General features: G+C 40.4%; 2 protein-coding genes across 4 annotated transcripts in view; one reads left to right on the top strand and one right to left on the bottom strand.

Moving 5' to 3' along the window:
- The first annotated feature begins 687 nt into the window (after positions 1–687).
- POP5 (POP5 homolog, ribonuclease P/MRP subunit) lies at positions 688–3,392 on the top strand. Of its 2 annotated transcripts, XM_037816659.1 has the most exons (6): positions 688–729; positions 809–951; positions 1,888–2,037; positions 2,187–2,270; positions 2,380–2,439; positions 2,524–3,392. In XM_037816659.1, exons 1-6 carry the CDS (start codon positions 710–712, stop codon positions 2,703–2,705), a joined length of 639 nt encoding a protein of 212 aa, XP_037672587.1. In that variant the 5' UTR covers positions 688–709; the 3' UTR covers positions 2,706–3,392. The 2 variants fall into 2 exon arrangements, with proteins under 2 accessions (XP_037672587.1, XP_037672588.1); XM_037816660.1 differs by having other exon boundaries at positions 2,380–2,667.
- Positions 3,393–3,683: 291 nt separating this feature from the next.
- Positions 3,684–18,274, bottom strand: part of RNF10 (ring finger protein 10) — a 36,862-nt gene continuing 22,271 nt past the window's right edge. Inside the window, exons 13-17 of one of the 2 annotated variants that reach the window (XM_037816656.1) lie at positions 10,018–10,173; positions 8,158–8,258; positions 5,646–5,700; positions 5,383–5,541; positions 3,684–4,718 (exon numbers count right to left, since the gene is read on the bottom strand). In XM_037816656.1, coding sequence (XP_037672584.1) covers positions 4,642–4,718; positions 5,383–5,541; positions 5,646–5,700; positions 8,158–8,258; positions 10,018–10,173 — 548 coding nt within the window. In that variant the 3' untranslated portion in view covers positions 3,684–4,641. Of the gene's footprint in view, positions 4,719–5,382; positions 5,542–5,645; positions 5,701–8,157; positions 8,259–10,017; positions 10,174–18,274 lie in introns of those variants that run through there. The other variant, XM_037816657.1, reaches the window with a different exon arrangement.

Here is an 18,274-nt window from a genome sequence, read left to right as displayed (position 1 = left end):
GGCAACACCTCTGGTATACGGGGAAAAAAGACGGAAGAAAACAAGCCACATGATAAGTTATTCTTTCTTGGAGCTGGAATTATACATATATAGTTTCTTTATGCTTTTCTGTAAAAAATTTGAAAAATACAAAGACCACGGATTGTTTTGTCAAACAAAACTGAAGCAATACACACAGTCTTCCTAAGGCTGTCGAAGGGCCAAACGGTAATAGATTTGTAAAAATTAAACCGAGCTCTAACCTTAAAATATGAGTTGATTTACCCTGTGATTTGCGCTGTGACTTCAGATTTGGTCTTAACCTCAAAAGTTCCACCGTCCAGTGTGGGAAGACAAAATAAGTGCAGGCATAACTCTACCGGAAGGTGACAGTAAACGTCCCGAGGGCTCCAAATGTGCGTCGTACACAGTAACGCAACCCTAGCGGGGAGCAGAATCACTCACCACAGCCACACCCCGCTCGACCACCGAATTTATAGCGCGACAGCTGAATCCGGATGGCACTCGGGGGGACGCATGCGCCCTTGCACTCGCGCAGAGAGGTGGGGCTCCACGGAGACTGACACAGGACTCGGCCTCTCAATGTCCTAGCTCCACCCGCCTCCCTCTCCGAGTGGCTGCAAGGCTGCAGAGGCAAGCTTCCTATTGGTCGCGTGCTGGAACACGGACAGCCTCTTTACGCGTCGGGCCTGCGGGCGTGGAGGCCGCCATGGTGCGGTTCAAGCACCGGTAAGCGTCGTCGGCTGAGACCTCCAGTGCCCTGCCCGGCCCCCGTGGCCCAAGGTCAACTCCCTTTCTCCTGCCGCAGGTACCTGCTGTGCGAACTGGTGTCCGACGACCCTCGCTGCCGGCTGAGTCTAGAGGACCGAGTGCTGAATTGCCTCGTGCGGGACACGATCGCCCGCGTGCATGGGACTTTCGGTGCAGCTGCCTGCTCGGTCGGATTCGCGGGTGCGAGGGCACTGGGGAACCCGGGCGGACGACGGGATATGGAGGGGGGGTTGGGGGAGGGGGAAAGGAGGAGCACGAGAACCCCTGGAGTAGCCAAGCCCGATGCAACCTCCTTTAAAATATCGGCCTCTTAAGGCTTTTGGGGTACCCGTCCCTCTCCCGAGCAGGGGAGGGCTGAACGAGACCGAAAGTAGGCGGAAATTTGGACAAGTATCCTCTCTACCTCTTTTGACATGTGTCAATTCGGGATCGTAATTGAATTTAATAGGATAGTGAGAATAAAATAAGGGAAGCTGTGTAGAGTCCAGAGTAAGCTATTATTTGACTAATCACATTGATATCATCTGAGAAAAGCATGTATTATAAAAATTACGTCCTTGAAACGCCCTTCTATGCGTTAAAAGCGCAGCACGGTTGTGTGTATGCAAATACGGGATGAGCCCAGCCCGTGGCCCTGAGTGAAGCAGAAGGAAACACTTGCTTTTACTGCAGCTGATCTCTGATCTTGATGTAGAGGAGTTATGCCTATGCGCATTTAATTCTCCAGGATTCAATTTCAAGCATATGGCAGAAGAGGAAACTGATTTAAATAGTTTGACTGTCAGAGGAAAAAAAGGCCCTAAGCAGCATCAAATTCATTAACCATAGCTGGTAAAGTCACCATAGTCAGGGAATTAAGGGAGCATTTTCAACTCATTTGCCAATTCTGAGCCATGTACAGGGCATTGGGAGTTGTCTTCCACAAATGAGCATCTGTCCTAAAGTGTTTTATTTTCCCCTTCAGGAGTCTTTTTTTTTTTTTTTTTTATTCAGTGATGCATCTCAAGTGCCAATGCCTAGAAGTTTCTGGCACATAGTAGGTTCTCCATTATCCTAAGGATTTAACCTGCTCTGTGAATCCCAGGTTTTCCAAAATGACTTCTTTTCCTGCTATAGTGAGATACCTCAATGCATATACTGGAATAGTGCTACTACGATGCCGGAAGGAATTCTACCAGCTTGTGTGGTCAGCTCTTCCCTTCATCACATATTTGGAAAACAAAGGACACCGTTATCCTTGTTTTTTCAACACCTTGCACGTGGGAGGTAGGAGTGGAATGTGGTAAGGCTGCTGAAGAGATTCACAGTTCAGCTCTGATTGGTGGGTGGCTGTTGCTGCTGAGAACAAGATGCCTTCTCCTAGTTTTGAAGGTCTTTGACAAAGACTTTGACCACAAAACTCTTTTATATGCCAGGTACAATTAGAACATGTCAGAAGTTCCTGATTCAGTACAACAGGAGACAGCTGCTGATCTTGTTGCAGAACTGCACGGATGAAGGTAAGCAAGTTAGTCCAGTGCCCACTGAGCCGTGACTAACCTCCTCCAGCTGAATGACAAGTCACTTCCAAAGACATATTTCATCCCTGTCCTGTCTGCCTTTCTCCAGGAGAACGGGAAGCTATCCAGAAATCTGTCACAAGAAGCTCTTTGCTAGAGGAGAAGTCAGGTGAGGAGGAGCTCTCGGAGAGTGGTGGTGAGGAATGTGCTGCGGTGATGGAGTGAACCTGTTTTATCACTCGACCTGTACTAGGGGAAGAAGCTTCAGAATGCTGCTCTCTGAACACAGCTGCACTGTGCCCAACCTTGGGATTCATTTATCAGAATAGGATCTCTGGGAACCAGCAGCATCTTCTACAACACACCAAACTAGAAGACTGCCCACCAGGGGACAATTTACCAATTCGAATTGGAGGACTTATTCACTTAAACTGAAGTCACCTTTGCCCTGGCTGACCAGCCTTCACTGGTTAAGTGGTTCTGCAGGTTTTGAACTCCCTAGAGTTGTAGATATCTTTGTACATAATTGCCTGGCTGAGAGTAGGTTTGGCGTTTGTAGCATTTAGCATACTTGAATTATGAGGTTCATGTTTGGCCAAGTCTCTTTCCCCTTCTATCGTGGGCTTTGGTGGGAAGACAGATTCCCAATTTGTATTAGATGAATTTTTAATATTTAGTCTTCAACTTGAAGTCTTATACCCCCAGCCTCCAAAACGGGTCCCTAAGCAAATCAAGTTATTTGAGATAGAAGTATTAGTGAGACAAAGTAACTAAACTTGGCACAGATCTACAGCCAGTCTCAAGACAGGCCTACAGGACCTTAAAAATACCAAATTCCTTGCCAATACTTGACCAAGTAACTTGACAAAAAAGGGAGGTTTTGTGCTTCCTTGGGGAAAAACTGGCCTCACCTGATCTCTTTTCTGCAAAGCCAAGCAGCAGTTGCCAACTTTTGTTAAGTTTTCTGCAGTTCCCTTAAACTTCACCTGAAGATAGGTGAGATTACCATCCTCAATGTACAAGAATTGGGAGGGGCAAGAGACTTCTGATTGGGTTTGTTCTGTTACTTACTAATGACATTTCTAGGATGTCTTCTCCATAATAAAATGGATATCACTCAAAGTTCCTTATTGATTTAACAGAAAGATGTGGGGTTTTTTGCTTCAGCATCTTCCTATCTCAAGGCTGGAATACCCTCCCTCACCTAGGAGAGTTCCTGACCCAGGAATTTCAGATCTTAAGAATGGCAAGTTAAAGCCTAGATCAAGAAGCCTGTAGGCCTGACAACAGGAAAGACATTACTCCACAATAACAAAATTGTTCAAGCTTAATAACAACTATTTCTTTAACATATGTAAGAAGTGATGTATCAAGCTGACCTGTAATGAACTTAAAAAAACCATAAAGCTCTTATTGATTGTGCAGGTGATTTATTGCAACTATTTGCCTTCACAGTCTATTATACCCAGAGGCCACTTTATTATGCAGTGAAAGAATTTACATCATTCAAATTCAGCTCAAACCACTAGAGCCCACAAAGACTACTTTAGACAACGGAGTGGTGGACAACCCCACTGGATTCGAGCCTGCCTCACCCCCAGGTGTACCAGACATCTCTGCTCCTAAAACTCAAGCCAGCCACTGTCACCCAAAGCAAGCTTCATCAAAGGGCGGTAGCCCGCAGGGCTTCCTTAGCAAAAACAATAGCTTTCCTTCTTGGAATACGTAACAGAAGCCACATTCAAGAGGCAAAGCCCTCACACATACATACATGCAAGTGCCAAGGACAACCCACCCCTTGATGCTGACACCCCAAGTCTGGCAACACAGCCTGGACACTGGTCAAAAAAAATTTTTTTTAATTCAAGCTGGGTGCTCTAAATCCATTTTATTCCACCCCCCTGGTCCTTTAACAAGAAAAGAGTGAACTGAACAGGTAGAAAAGATTTAAGTATTTTTAAAAGACAAACTGATAGCTAATCTGAAACCACGATGCCCTGACACATGATCACAGCAGGCAGTGCCATACCACTCTGGTTTGGGCTGCTCTAAGGGATGTCAAGGAGATGCCAACTTATTTTGAGTTGAGAAAACTAATTATACATGGGTCAAAAAGACTAACCTGGCAACAAACCTAAATAGCCTTAGCAGGAAGAGATTTCTTGTGTCAATACTTTATTTTGGTGTAAAGACGGAAAGCTGGAAAATACACTGTATTTAAAATTTTCTTGGTTCCCCCTCATGTTGTGGAAACCCCCTCCCCCTCCCAGAGCTAATCTGTTCAAACTCAAATACTTAAAAATTACAGCAGCAAACCAAAAGCACAGAGGGGGGAAAAAACAGATGGAGAAGGTAGCCTGGGCCAGTAGTGTCACTTGGTATGGACGACTGAGGTGCTGAACAGGAGCTTCTGTTTCTGCTTTTTTCTTTTCTTTCCTCCTTTCTCTTCTAAGTAGAAACACAGAAAGATAGCTTAGCCCAGAATGTTGTCCCCTTGTCCCTGGCTGATTGTCAATACTAAGAGTCAGAGTGGCATCTAAGAGTGCAGGCTCTAGGATTAGACTGCCTGATTTCAATACCAATCCTAGCAAACATTTGGTGTTTGTCTTTGGACAAGTCACTTTTCATCGCTAGACCTCAGTTTCCTCATCTATAATGTGACAGTTATACCCACTGAATATGGTTGGGAGAAATGTGCGCGGTGCTAGGCACACAGAAAGCACACCATAGCTGTTCTTATCTAATCATACATTCCTCAAAGAAGAGGAGGATTGTGGGCCTGACTTTTCCATTAGCTACCCTTTACCAATTCAGGATTCCAAAATGTAGAGAGGGTCTGTTTCCCATTGGGTCTTGGAGGGGGGAAAGGAAGAGATCCTCAGAATTTCAGACCCAGGTCTCTGGAATTAATCTGGAACAGCAGAAACATCCCGTCTGATATAGCAAATGAAATATTAGTTGACACTAGAATGTGTTGAAGACTGAGACCTACAAACTCAGAAAAGTGCCCAACAATTAGTGGTTATCTACCCCTAGACCCAGATGGAACTGGCAGTACACATCTGGTATGTTTGACAACCCTGTGCTAAGCACTCCAGTCCTCTGCCCTTACCAGACAGGGAGTCTGAAGTAGCTGGTGTGTCCAGTTTCATGAAGGCTGCTTCAATAGCTTGGCTGAAGGAATTTTGGAAACTGGGCACAGGAACACGGTCTGAGTTATCACTTTCCCCATCGCTGTCCACAGGGGCAGGAGGAACTAGGCTGTTCTCATCTGAAAAATAACAGACCAGTGTTGTTATATCATTCTAGAAATGACTCCAGAGTGTTCTACCGAAAGAGGCCAAACCACCCTTTTCACTAGACGGTCATACTCACCTTTCTTTGGAGCAGTTTTGGGCCACACTTCTTTTGCTTTTCCAACCCTCAGCATCTGTGCCAAAGTAGCAAGGGGGAAAAAAAGAATTTCAGTAACGGTTCCAACCTATTTTTCAGACTCCTACCTTGATACTGTTGAGGGGTGAGGGCACGGAACCAACTATCACCTTTGAAAAGATTTTCCTCAAACTTCTCTCTTTAACACACTTTTCAGTCATGTCCCCTCTATCCTGACCAATGGAAATGACAATGAGAGCTGCAAGGTGGTAAACCATAATGCTGTTCTGTTCCTTAGGTAGTAAGACAAATAAAGAACATCGCATAGAAGGTACAAGAGGTTCCTACCCAGGCTCTCAAATCAGAAATCTTGACTTTGTATCACTCCTTGCTTATGATAAATTCTCCAGCCCTTCTTAGGACCCCTAGAAACATAGACTGTTGGATTTATTAGTGTGTACCCTCCAATTTTAAAACAAACCACCTGGCTACCCGACTTCAGTTATTTAAGGTTGTGAAAACTAATTTAACTTCATCCTTAAACTGCTCTGCTGACCCTCATTACCTTTAGTTTTTGCTTTTCCATTAGCTCCTTAATCATTAACTTTGATTCAGTCATAGACCACTTTCCTGAAAGTACAGTAAAATCAGAACAATCCCTCTGCCACTGGCAGCTGACAGTCTTTCTCAGATAATCCCTGTCCTGAGGAATTTTTTTCATCTTCACTTGGCAAGGCCAGATTCATAACTTTTGAGGGCCAACAGAGTCCCAGCTGCCAAACATGCCATGCAACTTGATAAAGCAGGGTGATTCTTATTCCTGGAAAAATACCAAGAGACAAGCCCCACAGAATCCAAGCAGGACTGTCCTAAAGCATTATGTCCCAAAGTGCATATTCAAGATAATTTTGGTTAGCAGCTGCTGATTTTACTGATGATAATTCTCCCTCAATCCTTGGGAGTTTGGGTTCAAATAGTATGCCAACTGAATTATCTTGCTCTTAAAAGATTATTAAAATATACATCATCTGTGTTTTATTCTTGCCAAAAATATCTAACAGTCCAATCATGAGGAAACACTCAGACAAATCTGGACTGTAGGACATCCTATAACATTAACCTGGATGCTTCAAAATGTCAATGACATGGAAAGGGGAAAAGGGAAAAGGAAAAAAAAAAAAAAAAAAAAGAAAGACAAGGGGAACTGTTTTGGATGAAAGGAGACAAAGACACCTGACGATTAATGCAATGAGTGATCTCTGGCTTCTGGACTGAAAACAATAAAGGACAATGAGACAAATGGAGAAACAGAAATATAGACTACATTTAATATAAATGTATAGCTGAATTTCTTGGGAGTAGTAATACTGTGGTGACAAAAGAATAATGTCCTTTTTCTATGGCATATATCTACTAAGTATTTAGGGGTGAAGTGTCATTCATGATATCTGCAATTTATATTCAACAGTGTGAGTGAGTGGGCAAATGTAGCAAAATGTTAATGGGTGAATCTAGGTGAAAGGTATACATGTTCATTACACTATTATTTCAAAATAAAGCTGAAAAAAGCAATGGCAATCAAACTTAGTTTTAAAAAAACTTGAACCTCTGAAATCCAGAAGTTAACTCTCAGGATTGTTCTCAAATTATGTCATCCTCCTCGATTTCAGGGCCTTCCTTACCAAGTTCAATTCCTGCTTGTTTCTCAACACAAACTGTCATTTCTATGTGAGAAACATCCACATTAGCTGCTCTAAAGAACTGTTACTAGTGATTCTGAACCAGTCCCAAAGAAGTCAATGCAAACTTCTTAAAAGTATCAAGATGTCCGATCATCTTCCTCAGTTATCTGAAAGCAGGAATGCTGAGTGTCTGCTTGTTGTTTTAGAGATTAATAGTGATTTGACATCAAGTATCACTAGCCTAGTGTTTCCCCCACCCCACTCTCCAAGAAAGCTGTTTGGTTAGTCACAGGATAACCAAGACAACCTTTCCCCTCAAAAAATGAAGAGAAATGGTTTATTATATGTAACACATATAATTATCTGATTAGAGGGTCCTAGAACCAAAAACCAGTTAAAATTCATTGATGTATCCCTAGCCGTCAGAACAGTGTCAGGCACACTAGCATCCAATGATTTATTAGATCATTAAAACCAATTCACCCTCAGCTAGTCTTAGCCTGTTTTCTGGGTAAGTCTAGGGTCTATCTGAGACTAAATCCATCAAATTCCCCCTTAAGAAAGCCTCCCATGATCATTAGGGCCAGTGCAACATTAGCCTGGTAAGTCCCTCCTCCTTAGAGGGGATGTCTGCAAGCATCATCTGCTCTCAGCCAACTTTTTGCTGCTTAAAGTGCTTCCTTGCAATGAATTTTGCTCCTTCAATCAGAAGACTCAATTTCCCCAGCTGTATTAGAACGAAAGGCAACACCCCATGGATGAAGTTCTGAAAAGAACAAGCAGCAGAGTTCATATTAACTGCCCGTGGGCTGCTTCAAAAGCAAGGGATTTACCTGGGCAAAGGAAGGGAAGGGAGAGTCTTCTTCCAGACTCCCAACGCAGAATGAGGGACTGCCCTGACTGGCAGTGGGTGACAGAGGGGCCAGCAGAAAGTCTGAAAGGGAACCAGAGACCTGATTATACGAGTCAAGTTCCAAAGAGCTAGTGTTCTCTTAACAAGAAGGAAGAGATGAACTCTGAATCAGAACTGGATAATTACCCACCCTTCCCCAAAAAACCAAACCTTGATCCAACCTTCTACTCTGTCATCTTCTTATAAAGCTAAGAGCATGGCCTGTTACATCAGTGATCAGTACAGGGAGAGAAAAGTTTTATGGTTACAATAACACTAGAAGTCATGGTGGAATTTATTCCCATAGTAAGAAAAAATCTTTCCAAATACACTGGCTCTTAAGGCCTACATATTCTATCATGGACTAGTTTTATAAGATGGAAAAGCATCAAGAAAAAGATATAAAATTTAATCAAGTCAGCCTTTCTCTTCCAGCCAGCAAATTTCTATGACCTGACAGTGAGTATTCAGTTAGAATCCAAGACAGACACACATCAATAACATCTAGCAAGAAAATGCAAACTTTTCCCTGACACCCCCCAGGTGATACCCTTCTCTATCCTTTCTCATCTAGAGCTGAACACTTCCTACACATCAATCTGTTCACCACCTTGATCACTGTTGGGAGGGAGAGGCCTACTGTGTCTCCTGGTAGCAGGCCCTTCCATACAGAAAGCCCCACTCTTGCCCACACTCATTAAAGCCCATATCTCAACTTTCAGAAAAGCTAATATGTGAAAATACAATCTTTATACTACCGATAACATATCCAGTGATCTGCCATGTTCCTTTGTACAGCACCTCCCCTTCTCACTTAAGTGGAAGAGTATCATGGTTATATAGGCCTCGAGAGACCCAGTCCTTGCCTCTAAGTAAGTCCCAGTCTTAGCTTCAGGTTCCTAATCTGCAAAGTAATGATCACAAGGTTCACCAAGAGTTTAACATATTCTGATACTGGACATTTTTGTTTTAAATGCCTGACAGAAATAAATCAAAAGTATCAAAATCTATCTGCCAGATAAAGGTCAGAAAAGAGAACTCTCTGAATTACAGTCGAGTCTTAATGAATTTCATAAAAAATTAATACTTTCTACAAAAAGAAGAGTATTAAGAAGACTACAGTTCCTTTAACAACTTCTAAATCCTGATCTCTCACCTATTCCCTAGAGTGGAACACTTATTATTGTTTGCAATAACCCATTCCAATATTTTCCTATATATTTAGATATATACACCCACTTTTAAAAAGGCTACTTTGTGTTTTTTTTTAACCCCCAAATGATATGTTTTATCTTTTTCTACAACTTCCTTTTATCTTAAAGTCCTACCCATATTTCATGACAACTATTTCATTCTTTAATATGTATGAAGATTTCATAGCATAAATACTATAATTTAGCCATTTCCCTTCTGGCAGACTTTGTAGACTGCAAACTTTTTCCTATTTCAAACAATGCCACAATAAGGAGACATGTACAAAGATGCCCAAGCATAGAGGGGAGTAACTGAAAGGTAATAAAAATAGCTGTGTCACAGGGAAGATCTTGGTCTAACTGTCCTGCTGTAAGAGCTGCCCTGAAGTTTTGTGAAGCTGGCAGTGTATAAAGTAATCAGTACAGCCAATGGGAAAGATGAATCAAATGGCAAGAATATATACCTCAGGTATATATCAATTACTGAAGTAAGGTTATTAGCCTAAAGACCACACCAGGACAAGTCAGGGCTATAAATTCAGACCCTAGGGCTTTGCTTTAGGTCTGTGGCTGACATCACTCTTTAAAGCCTGATATTATTTACTTACCTGCATGGGACCCTGGACTTCTGTTAACAAGAGAAAGGGAGAGGGCCCCATGGCCCTCAGTGCTGGTGGGACCCAAAGCAGAACTGGAGGAGCAGGTATAGGAATTGAAGGCAGGAAACTGCTGTAGATTCTCGAGGGGAATGTGGACTTCTGGGTCTGCAAAGAAAGATAAGACTGATAGGTCTATTTACAGAACTTCTCAAATCTTTTCTAATACTGAGGACTGCCAACATGCATACCTAGGGAGTCTGGAGGATGCAGACAGAAGCTTTAAAACTCATATTTGAAATAACTGACATTCCATAATATGTCTTTGTTTTAATATAAAAGCCTTGTTCTTAATTGAAACTGGGTGATAAACGTAAGAGTTAATTATACTGTTCTCTCTACCTGTTGAAGTATTTCCATAACAGAAAGTTAAAACAAAGCAAAAAAACTCTTGCTTCTGAAATATCAGTTTTCTCAAAGTTAGGATATGTGCCAAACAGCTTCAGTTTTGGGCCCCCAGGGGACATACCTACCCCAGCTTGAGAAGAACAAATCTTTTTTTTTTAATAAGCATTATGCCTTACCATATGGAGTCAAAATAGAGAACTCCTTTCCCTAGTCAAGTACTCAATTCCAAGCGACATGCTTGCTTTTTGGAAAATAGCTAGACCCTCATATCCCCTTTATTCCTTGCATTCAGTGGAATGACTATGTTGGAGAACAAGATAAAAAGACTCTATATTAGTGGTACAAAATAACTCTTAAATCTAAATCCCTGCACATATTTCCTAATTTGTTAAGGTTTCTACTAAATCAGATCCTCGTGGCAGACTTCCGTGTTTAGATGTCCCCTTTTTAAAGAATCCAAGATGCAGTCAATAGTCTAGAGAGTACGTGGGACAATTACCCCACCATTTTTGGTAGACCTCCAATTTCCTTCCCCAGAACAGGTTTTCACCTGCCATACCAAGGTTAAATTTATTCTTAACCCTTGCTGTGTGCTATGCACTTGATGTCTATATACTCATCTAATTCTCACAAGAAGCCTTTGTAGGAGGTGCTGTCAGATTCACATTAGAAAGCTGAAGAAAGCAAGTGGTAAAACCAAGACATGAACCCAGGCAGTCTAGTTCCTAGGCCAGGGCTCTGAGAATCCATATAAGAATGAACAGCAGTACTAGTCAGAAGTGAGAGTGCCTGGGTGACATCATCAACACAGTTGATGTAAGACATCCCCTGGAAAAGTCTCCCCTCAGAAACAAGTAATAAAAGGACAAATCCACTTGCTTGGCATGCTGGAGGATAACAGAGACTGGAGAAGGAATCCAAAAACACTGAATTGAAGGAAGAAAAAAAAACCCACAAAAACAAATGGGTAGGAGATCTACGACCTGGACCCACCAGTCTGACCCTTTCCCCTCACTAGGTCCCATGCAGCTTGAGAGTCATACAGACGCAGCACAGCCCAGGTACCTCCTACTATGAATGTAGACCACAGAGCTACTCATAGTAGTGAGTTAGAACCCCACACACATATCTAGACACAGGGACCCAAGTCTGCAGAGATCCAGGGCAGAACACAAGCAACTGACTAGCATGTACATGCAAAAAGGACCCCAGAAAATAACAGATCACAGCAGAACTGTTCACAAGAGGTGTGCACATTCAGCCCAATTTTTCACTGCTGAAACACCTAAAGGATAAAATGGACCTTTTTTGGACTGACCCACTCTGGCTCCCCAGGGTGGACTACCCTAACGGGGAAGTAACTGAAGGCAGAAAAGATTCATGGGAAAACAAAGGGGAAAACTAAGCTGCGTTACGTAAGGCAGAATGGGTCCCAGAACTAGAAAGTGTAATAGAAGGGGGGCATTGAGTGAGGGAAAGAATAATCACAGGAGCTGGGAAGGAAATCCTGCAAAAAAAAACCCAGAATAGATCAGGATTCCTGGAGAAGGAACAGAGGAAAGGAAGCTTTCTCCTGGAGGTGAAAGAACAGCACATAAAAGGACAATCTTAAAAGGTGTACTGCATATCCAGGGCAAGAATCAGGTGCAGAAGACCCGAGAAAATGCAAACAACATAAGTTGGACCAAGCATCAAAGAAGAGCCTTAATACATAGCTAATCAACAATAAAACCCTAGGCAAGAGGGAGAAACTGACTTTGAGTTAGCACATCGAAATAATCACCTGCCTAGACATCAGCAAAGTTCATCAAGAAAAGGGTGGGGACACACATCCGTGCCAAGAGAAAGAGAGAGGAGCTGAGTAATGTCCTGGCTGCCATGAGGAAAGCGGCTGCCAAGAAAGACTAAACACCCCCCTCCCTGTGTGTAATAAAAGGCTTTGCAGAAAAAAAAAAAAAGAATTGCTAAAAGGAGTTATTCAGGTTGAAAGAAAAACACAGGAGAGAGTGGCATGGAGCAGTGTGAAGAAGTGGATATTTAGTAAAGGTAACTAAATGGGTAAATGTAAAACCCACAGTACTGTATCCACAATATATAACTCTAAAATCTTTAATTCCTAAAAGAGTTGGAATACCATTGAATAAGAGCTAGTCATATTTCCTGATAATGGACACAAACAATATAAAGAGATAATGTAGGACAAAAACAACATAAAGAGGGGAAATGGAGGGATGTGGAAGCAGAGAACATATATGCTACTGAAGTTAAGGTGGTATCTTTTCAAATCAGTAGGTTATAGACACAGGTTGTGTAATACAAATCCCAGGGTAAACATTAAGTATTTTTTTTTAATACAGAAACAGAATTAAGAAACGGGTAATATATATCAGAAAAGATCAACTATATAGAAAAGGAGGCAGCAATAAAGGAAAAGAAAGAGAAGAAGGATATAAGACATAAAAACCAAAGGGCAAAATGGCTGAAGTATGTACTACTTTCAAAGTAATAACACTGAGGGTTAATGGATTAAATTCCCTAATCAAAAGAAATAGATTGGCAGAATGGATAATAAAGCACGATCCAACTTTAAGTTGTTTACAAGAGATTTACCTTAGGTTCAAAGACACAAATAAGTTGAAAGGGAAAGAATGGAAAAAGATAATCCAGGCAAACAGCAATCAAAAGAGAGCTGGGGCAGCTATACCAATATTGGACAAAATAGACGTTAAGTCAAAAGCTGTTATAACAGACAAAGGAGGACACTATATATTAATAAAAGGGTCATTTATACACCTAACCATGGTGCTCTAAAATACATGAGGCAAATACTGGCAAAACTGAAGGGAGAGTTAGACACCTCTACAATAATAGTTGGAGACTTCAATACAATACTCTCATCAATAGACAGAACATCTAGACAAAAGATCAATAAGGAAACTGAGAAATTGAATAATATGATAAACTAGACCTAACAGACATATACAGAACAATGCACCCAAAACAGGATATACATTCTTCTCAAGTGCTCACGGATTATTCTCTAGGATAGACCACATGTTGGATCAAAAAAGTCTCAATAAACTTAAAAAGAATGAAATTATACAAAGTATCTTCTCTGATCACAAAGGAATGAAGTTTGAAATCAGCAATAGGCATAGAACTGGAAAATCCACAAATATATGGAAGTTTAGTAACACACTCAAAGAATCAATGGGTCCAAGAAGAAATCACAAAGGAAATCAGTAAGTATCTTGAAACAAATGAAAAAGAGAACAAAACATGTCAAAACTTATACAGCAAAGACAGTGCTCAGGGATCTAAATGCTTTCATTAAAAAAGGAGAGAGCTAAAATCAAAGACTTAACTGCACAACTGGAGGAACTAGAAAAAGAACAGCAAACTAAACCCAAAGGAAAGGGAAAGAATAATAAAGACTAGAGCAGAAATAAATGAAATTGAGAACAAAAACACAATAGAGAGCATTAATAGAACCAAAAGTTGGTTCTCTGAAAAGAACAATAAAATTGACAAACCTTTATCTAGACTGGCAAAGAAAAAGAGAAGATGCAAATAAAATTAAAAATGAGCACAGGGACATTACTTATGGACCCCACAGAAATAGAAAAGAGTCGTAAGAGGATACTATGAACAACTAAGGCCAACAAATTAGAAAACCTAAATGAAAAGGACAAATTCCTAGAAAAACACAAACAACCTACACTGACTCGAGAAGAAACAGATCAACAGACCAATTACAAGTGAAGAGATTGAATCAGTAATCAAAAACCTCCCAACAATGAAAAGCCCAGGACCAGAGGGCTTCACAGGCAAATTTTACCAAGCATTCCAAGAATAATTAATACCATTCCTGCTCAAACTCTTCCAAAAAATTGAAGGAACACTACCAAACATCACCCTAATACCAAAGCCAGATAAAGATGCAAGAAAATTACAGAACAATTTCTATTATAAATATATAGATGTAAAAATCCTCAACAAAATATTACCAAATCAAATCCAACAGCACTTTTTTTTTAAAAAAAGCAGTTTTATTGAGATAAATTCACATATCATGCAATTCATCTAAAGTGTGCAATGTCTTCTAGTAAATACAGAGTTGTGCCTTGATCCTCATGATCAATTCTAGAACATTTTCACCCTCAAGGGGGCTCACTAGATCATACAGTCCCATGTTTCCTCTCCTGTCTTTCCTTCTAGTGACATATAGAAATCACACTTTTTGCTCTCAAGAAAAATAAATTCAATTTTAAACTACAAAGAAAACCAGTTAAAAACCCTCAGGATCTATTCACACACAACATGTGTCTGATGTCACTACTTTGTGTTCCACAAATATCGTCTAGGGCTGGTTATACCACTCCATATGCAAACTGAAGCACAGTTCTCTCCCCTCAAAATATTGTATAATATATCATATTATTGACCTGGTTTGGGCACTATGTGTTAAGTGAGGTCATAGTTTATTAAGAGACTCCAGGGTTCCACCTGAAAATTCCACCCATTAAAGAACTAGTCCTACAAAGAGCCAGTCAAATACCACTCACCTAACTTTAGGAGACTTCATCACAGCTTCTGGAATGGGGTCCCCAAAGTGCTAACTGCAGAGTCCCAAACCCATTCTTCTTGCCAAGAGTTTACAGAGATGACAATACTTCTCCTGGCTCACCTTACCTCTTGCTCAATTATAGATTTGAAAAAACACTACCTGCACTGACCCAACAGGATATACATTGATGCACACCACAAAGAATACTTTGTTTTGTCCCCGTCTCCCCTGGTCACCTCTCAATGTCTGGAGGACGCCCACAGAGACTACTAACGGTCTGCTGTTTGCCCAACCCGGGACTGCTTGTAGGCCACTTCTGGGCCCAAGGCCATTCAACATCTGCCAACAGCACTTTAAAAGAAGTATACCCATGATCAAGTGGCATTTATCCCAGGTATTCAGGGTTGGTTCATCACATTAACAAAACAAAGGGGAAAAAATCACAATTGTCTCAAACGATGCAGAAAAGACCTTTGACAAAAATCCAGCATCCTTTTTTGATTAAAAAAAATTTGAAAAATAGGTATAGAAGGAAAATTTCTCAGCATGATAAAAGGTATAAACGAAAAACTTGCTGTTAACATCATACTCGATGGTCAAAGATTGAAAGTTTCCCTCTAAAACTTTGAATAAGACAAGGGTGCCCACTGTCATCACTGTTATTCAGCGTTATATTGAAGATCTAGCCAGATCAATTAGGCAAGAAAAAGAAATAAAAGGCATCCAAATTGAAAAGGAAGAAGTAAAACTTTCACTATTTGCAGATGACATAATCTTTACATAGAAAGTCCCAAAAAATGTACAACAAAGCTATCGGAGCTAATAAACTCACAAAGGTGGCACAAAAAAATCAGTAGTGTTTCTATACACTATTAATGGGCAATCTGAGGAGGAAATCAATAAAAAAGTTCTAATTACAACAGCAACTAAAAGATTCAAATATCTAGGAATAAATTTAACTAAGGATGTAAAAGACTTACACACAGAAAACTATAAACCTTGCTAAAAGAAATCAAAGACCTAAATAAATGGAAAGATATTCCAAGCCCATGGATTGGAAGACTAAATATTGTTAAGATGTCAGTTTTACCTAAAGTGATTTACAGACTCAATACAACTGCAATCAAAATCCCAAGTCTTCTTTGAAGAAATGGAAAAGCCAATCAATAAATTTATTTGGAAGGGTATGGGACCCCAAATAGCCAAAACCGTCCTGAAAAAGAACAATGTAGTCAGAGGACTCACACTTCCTGACTTTAAAACTTATTACCACTGAGGGACTGAGAATGTCTTCTTGACCAAAAGGGGTAAAGAAAGGTGACAAAGTAAGGTTTCAGTGGCTAAGATATTTCAAATAGTCGAAAGGTTATCCTGGAGGTTACTCATACGCAAGCTTCAGCTAGACATGCCAAATGGCCACAGCAGAACAAGCCCAAATCAACAGTAGTCCCCCAAACCCTAAAGAATATCCTGGTCCCTATCTAAGACTTAATAAAAGTTCCACTCACTAAGTTTATTTTTCAGAAACTAAAATCCTCCAGAGTGTTCCTATGCCAGATAAGTTCAAAACCCACAGGCAATAGCCTCTTCAAGAACATCAACCAGATCCATCCCCCTTTCCCATAATGTTGACACCCCTTTACAATAAAACAAGTTAGGTGGTCACTGCCTAGATATCCCTGAAGATCAAGAAAGTGATTAAACAAGAGGAAGGGGTAGCAACAGACAAGATAGGAATTAACAAAGGATTATGAATACTGAATCTTTATATAAATGTGTTTTTTTTAATTTTATTTTATTTTTAGTTGCTAGGGTATTAGAATAGCTAGAAGGAAATAACTGACTTGGTGGAACTGTAACCCATATCATTCTTTGAAATTTGCTCTATAACTACTCATTAAATTGTACTTCAAAAGTTAGCACCTTTCTGTATATGTTACATTTCAAAATAAGGAATTAACTGAAAGTGTGGAGCTGTAACCCATAACATTCTTTGAAATTTGCTCTCTACTTGCTAAATCACACTTTAAAAGTTATCCCTTTTCTGTATATATGTCATATTTCACAATAAAAATATGTTAAAAAAAAAAAAAAACTTATTACAAAGCTACAGTGGTCAAAACAGCATGGTACTGGCATAAAGATAGATATACAGACCAATGGAAACGGACTGAGAGTTCAAAAATTGACCCTCAAATCTATGGCCAATTGATTTTTTTAAATTAAATTCAGTTTTATTGAGATATATTCACATACCATACGATTATCCATGGTATACAATCATACCATCATATAGTTATATATTCATCACCCCAATCTATTTTCGAACATTTTCCTTACACCAGAAAGAATAAGAATAAAAAATAAAAGTAAAAAAAAAACCACCCAAATCATCCCCCCCATCCCACCCTATTTTTCATTTAGTTTTTGTCCCCATTTTTCTACTCATCCATCCATACAGTGGATAAAGGGAAGGCGATCCACAAGGTTTTCACAATCACACTGTCACCTATTGTAAGCTACACTGTTATACAATCGTCTTCAAGAGTCAAGGCTACTGGGTTGCACTTTGATAGTTTCAGGTATTTCCTTCTAGCTATTCCAATACATTAAAACCTAAAAAGGGATATCTATATATTGAGTAAGAATGTCCACCAGAGTGACCTCTCAACTCCATTTGAAATCTCTCAGCCACTGAAACTTGATTTTGTTTCATTTCGCATCCACCTTTTGGTCAAGATGATGTTCTCAATCCCACGATGCCGGGTCCAGATTCATCCCCGGGACTCATATCCTGCGTTGCCAGGGAGAGTTACACCCCTGGGAGTCAGGTCTCATGTAGTGAGGAGGGCAGTGAGTTCACCTGCTGAGCTGGCTTAGCTAGAGAGAGAGGGTCACATCTGAGCAACAAAGTGGTACTCAGGGGGAGACTCTTGGGCACAATCCAATTGATTTTTGAAAACGCTGCCAAGTCCATTCAACTGGGAAAGAACAGTCTCTTCAACAAATGGTGCTGGGAATACTGGATATCCACATCTAAAAGAATGAAGGGGACCCCCTATTTCACACCATATACAAAAATTAACTCTAAATGGATCAAAGACCTAAACATAAGAATCAGGACTATAAAACACCTAGAAGAAAACCTAGGGAAGCATCTTCAGGACCTTGTGTTAGGCAATGGTTTCTTAAACTGTACACCTAAAGCACAAGCTACAAAAGAAAAAAAATAGATAAATGGTACCTCATCAAAATTAAAAAATTTTGCAAAGGACTTTATTATGAAAGTGAAAA

Source organism: Choloepus didactylus, chromosome 23 (assembly GCF_015220235.1).
Source record: "Choloepus didactylus isolate mChoDid1 chromosome 23, mChoDid1.pri, whole genome shotgun sequence".
NCBI classification, from domain to species: domain Eukaryota; kingdom Metazoa; phylum Chordata; class Mammalia; order Pilosa; family Megalonychidae; genus Choloepus; species Choloepus didactylus.
This window is presented reverse-complemented; position numbering and strand designations above follow the sequence as displayed.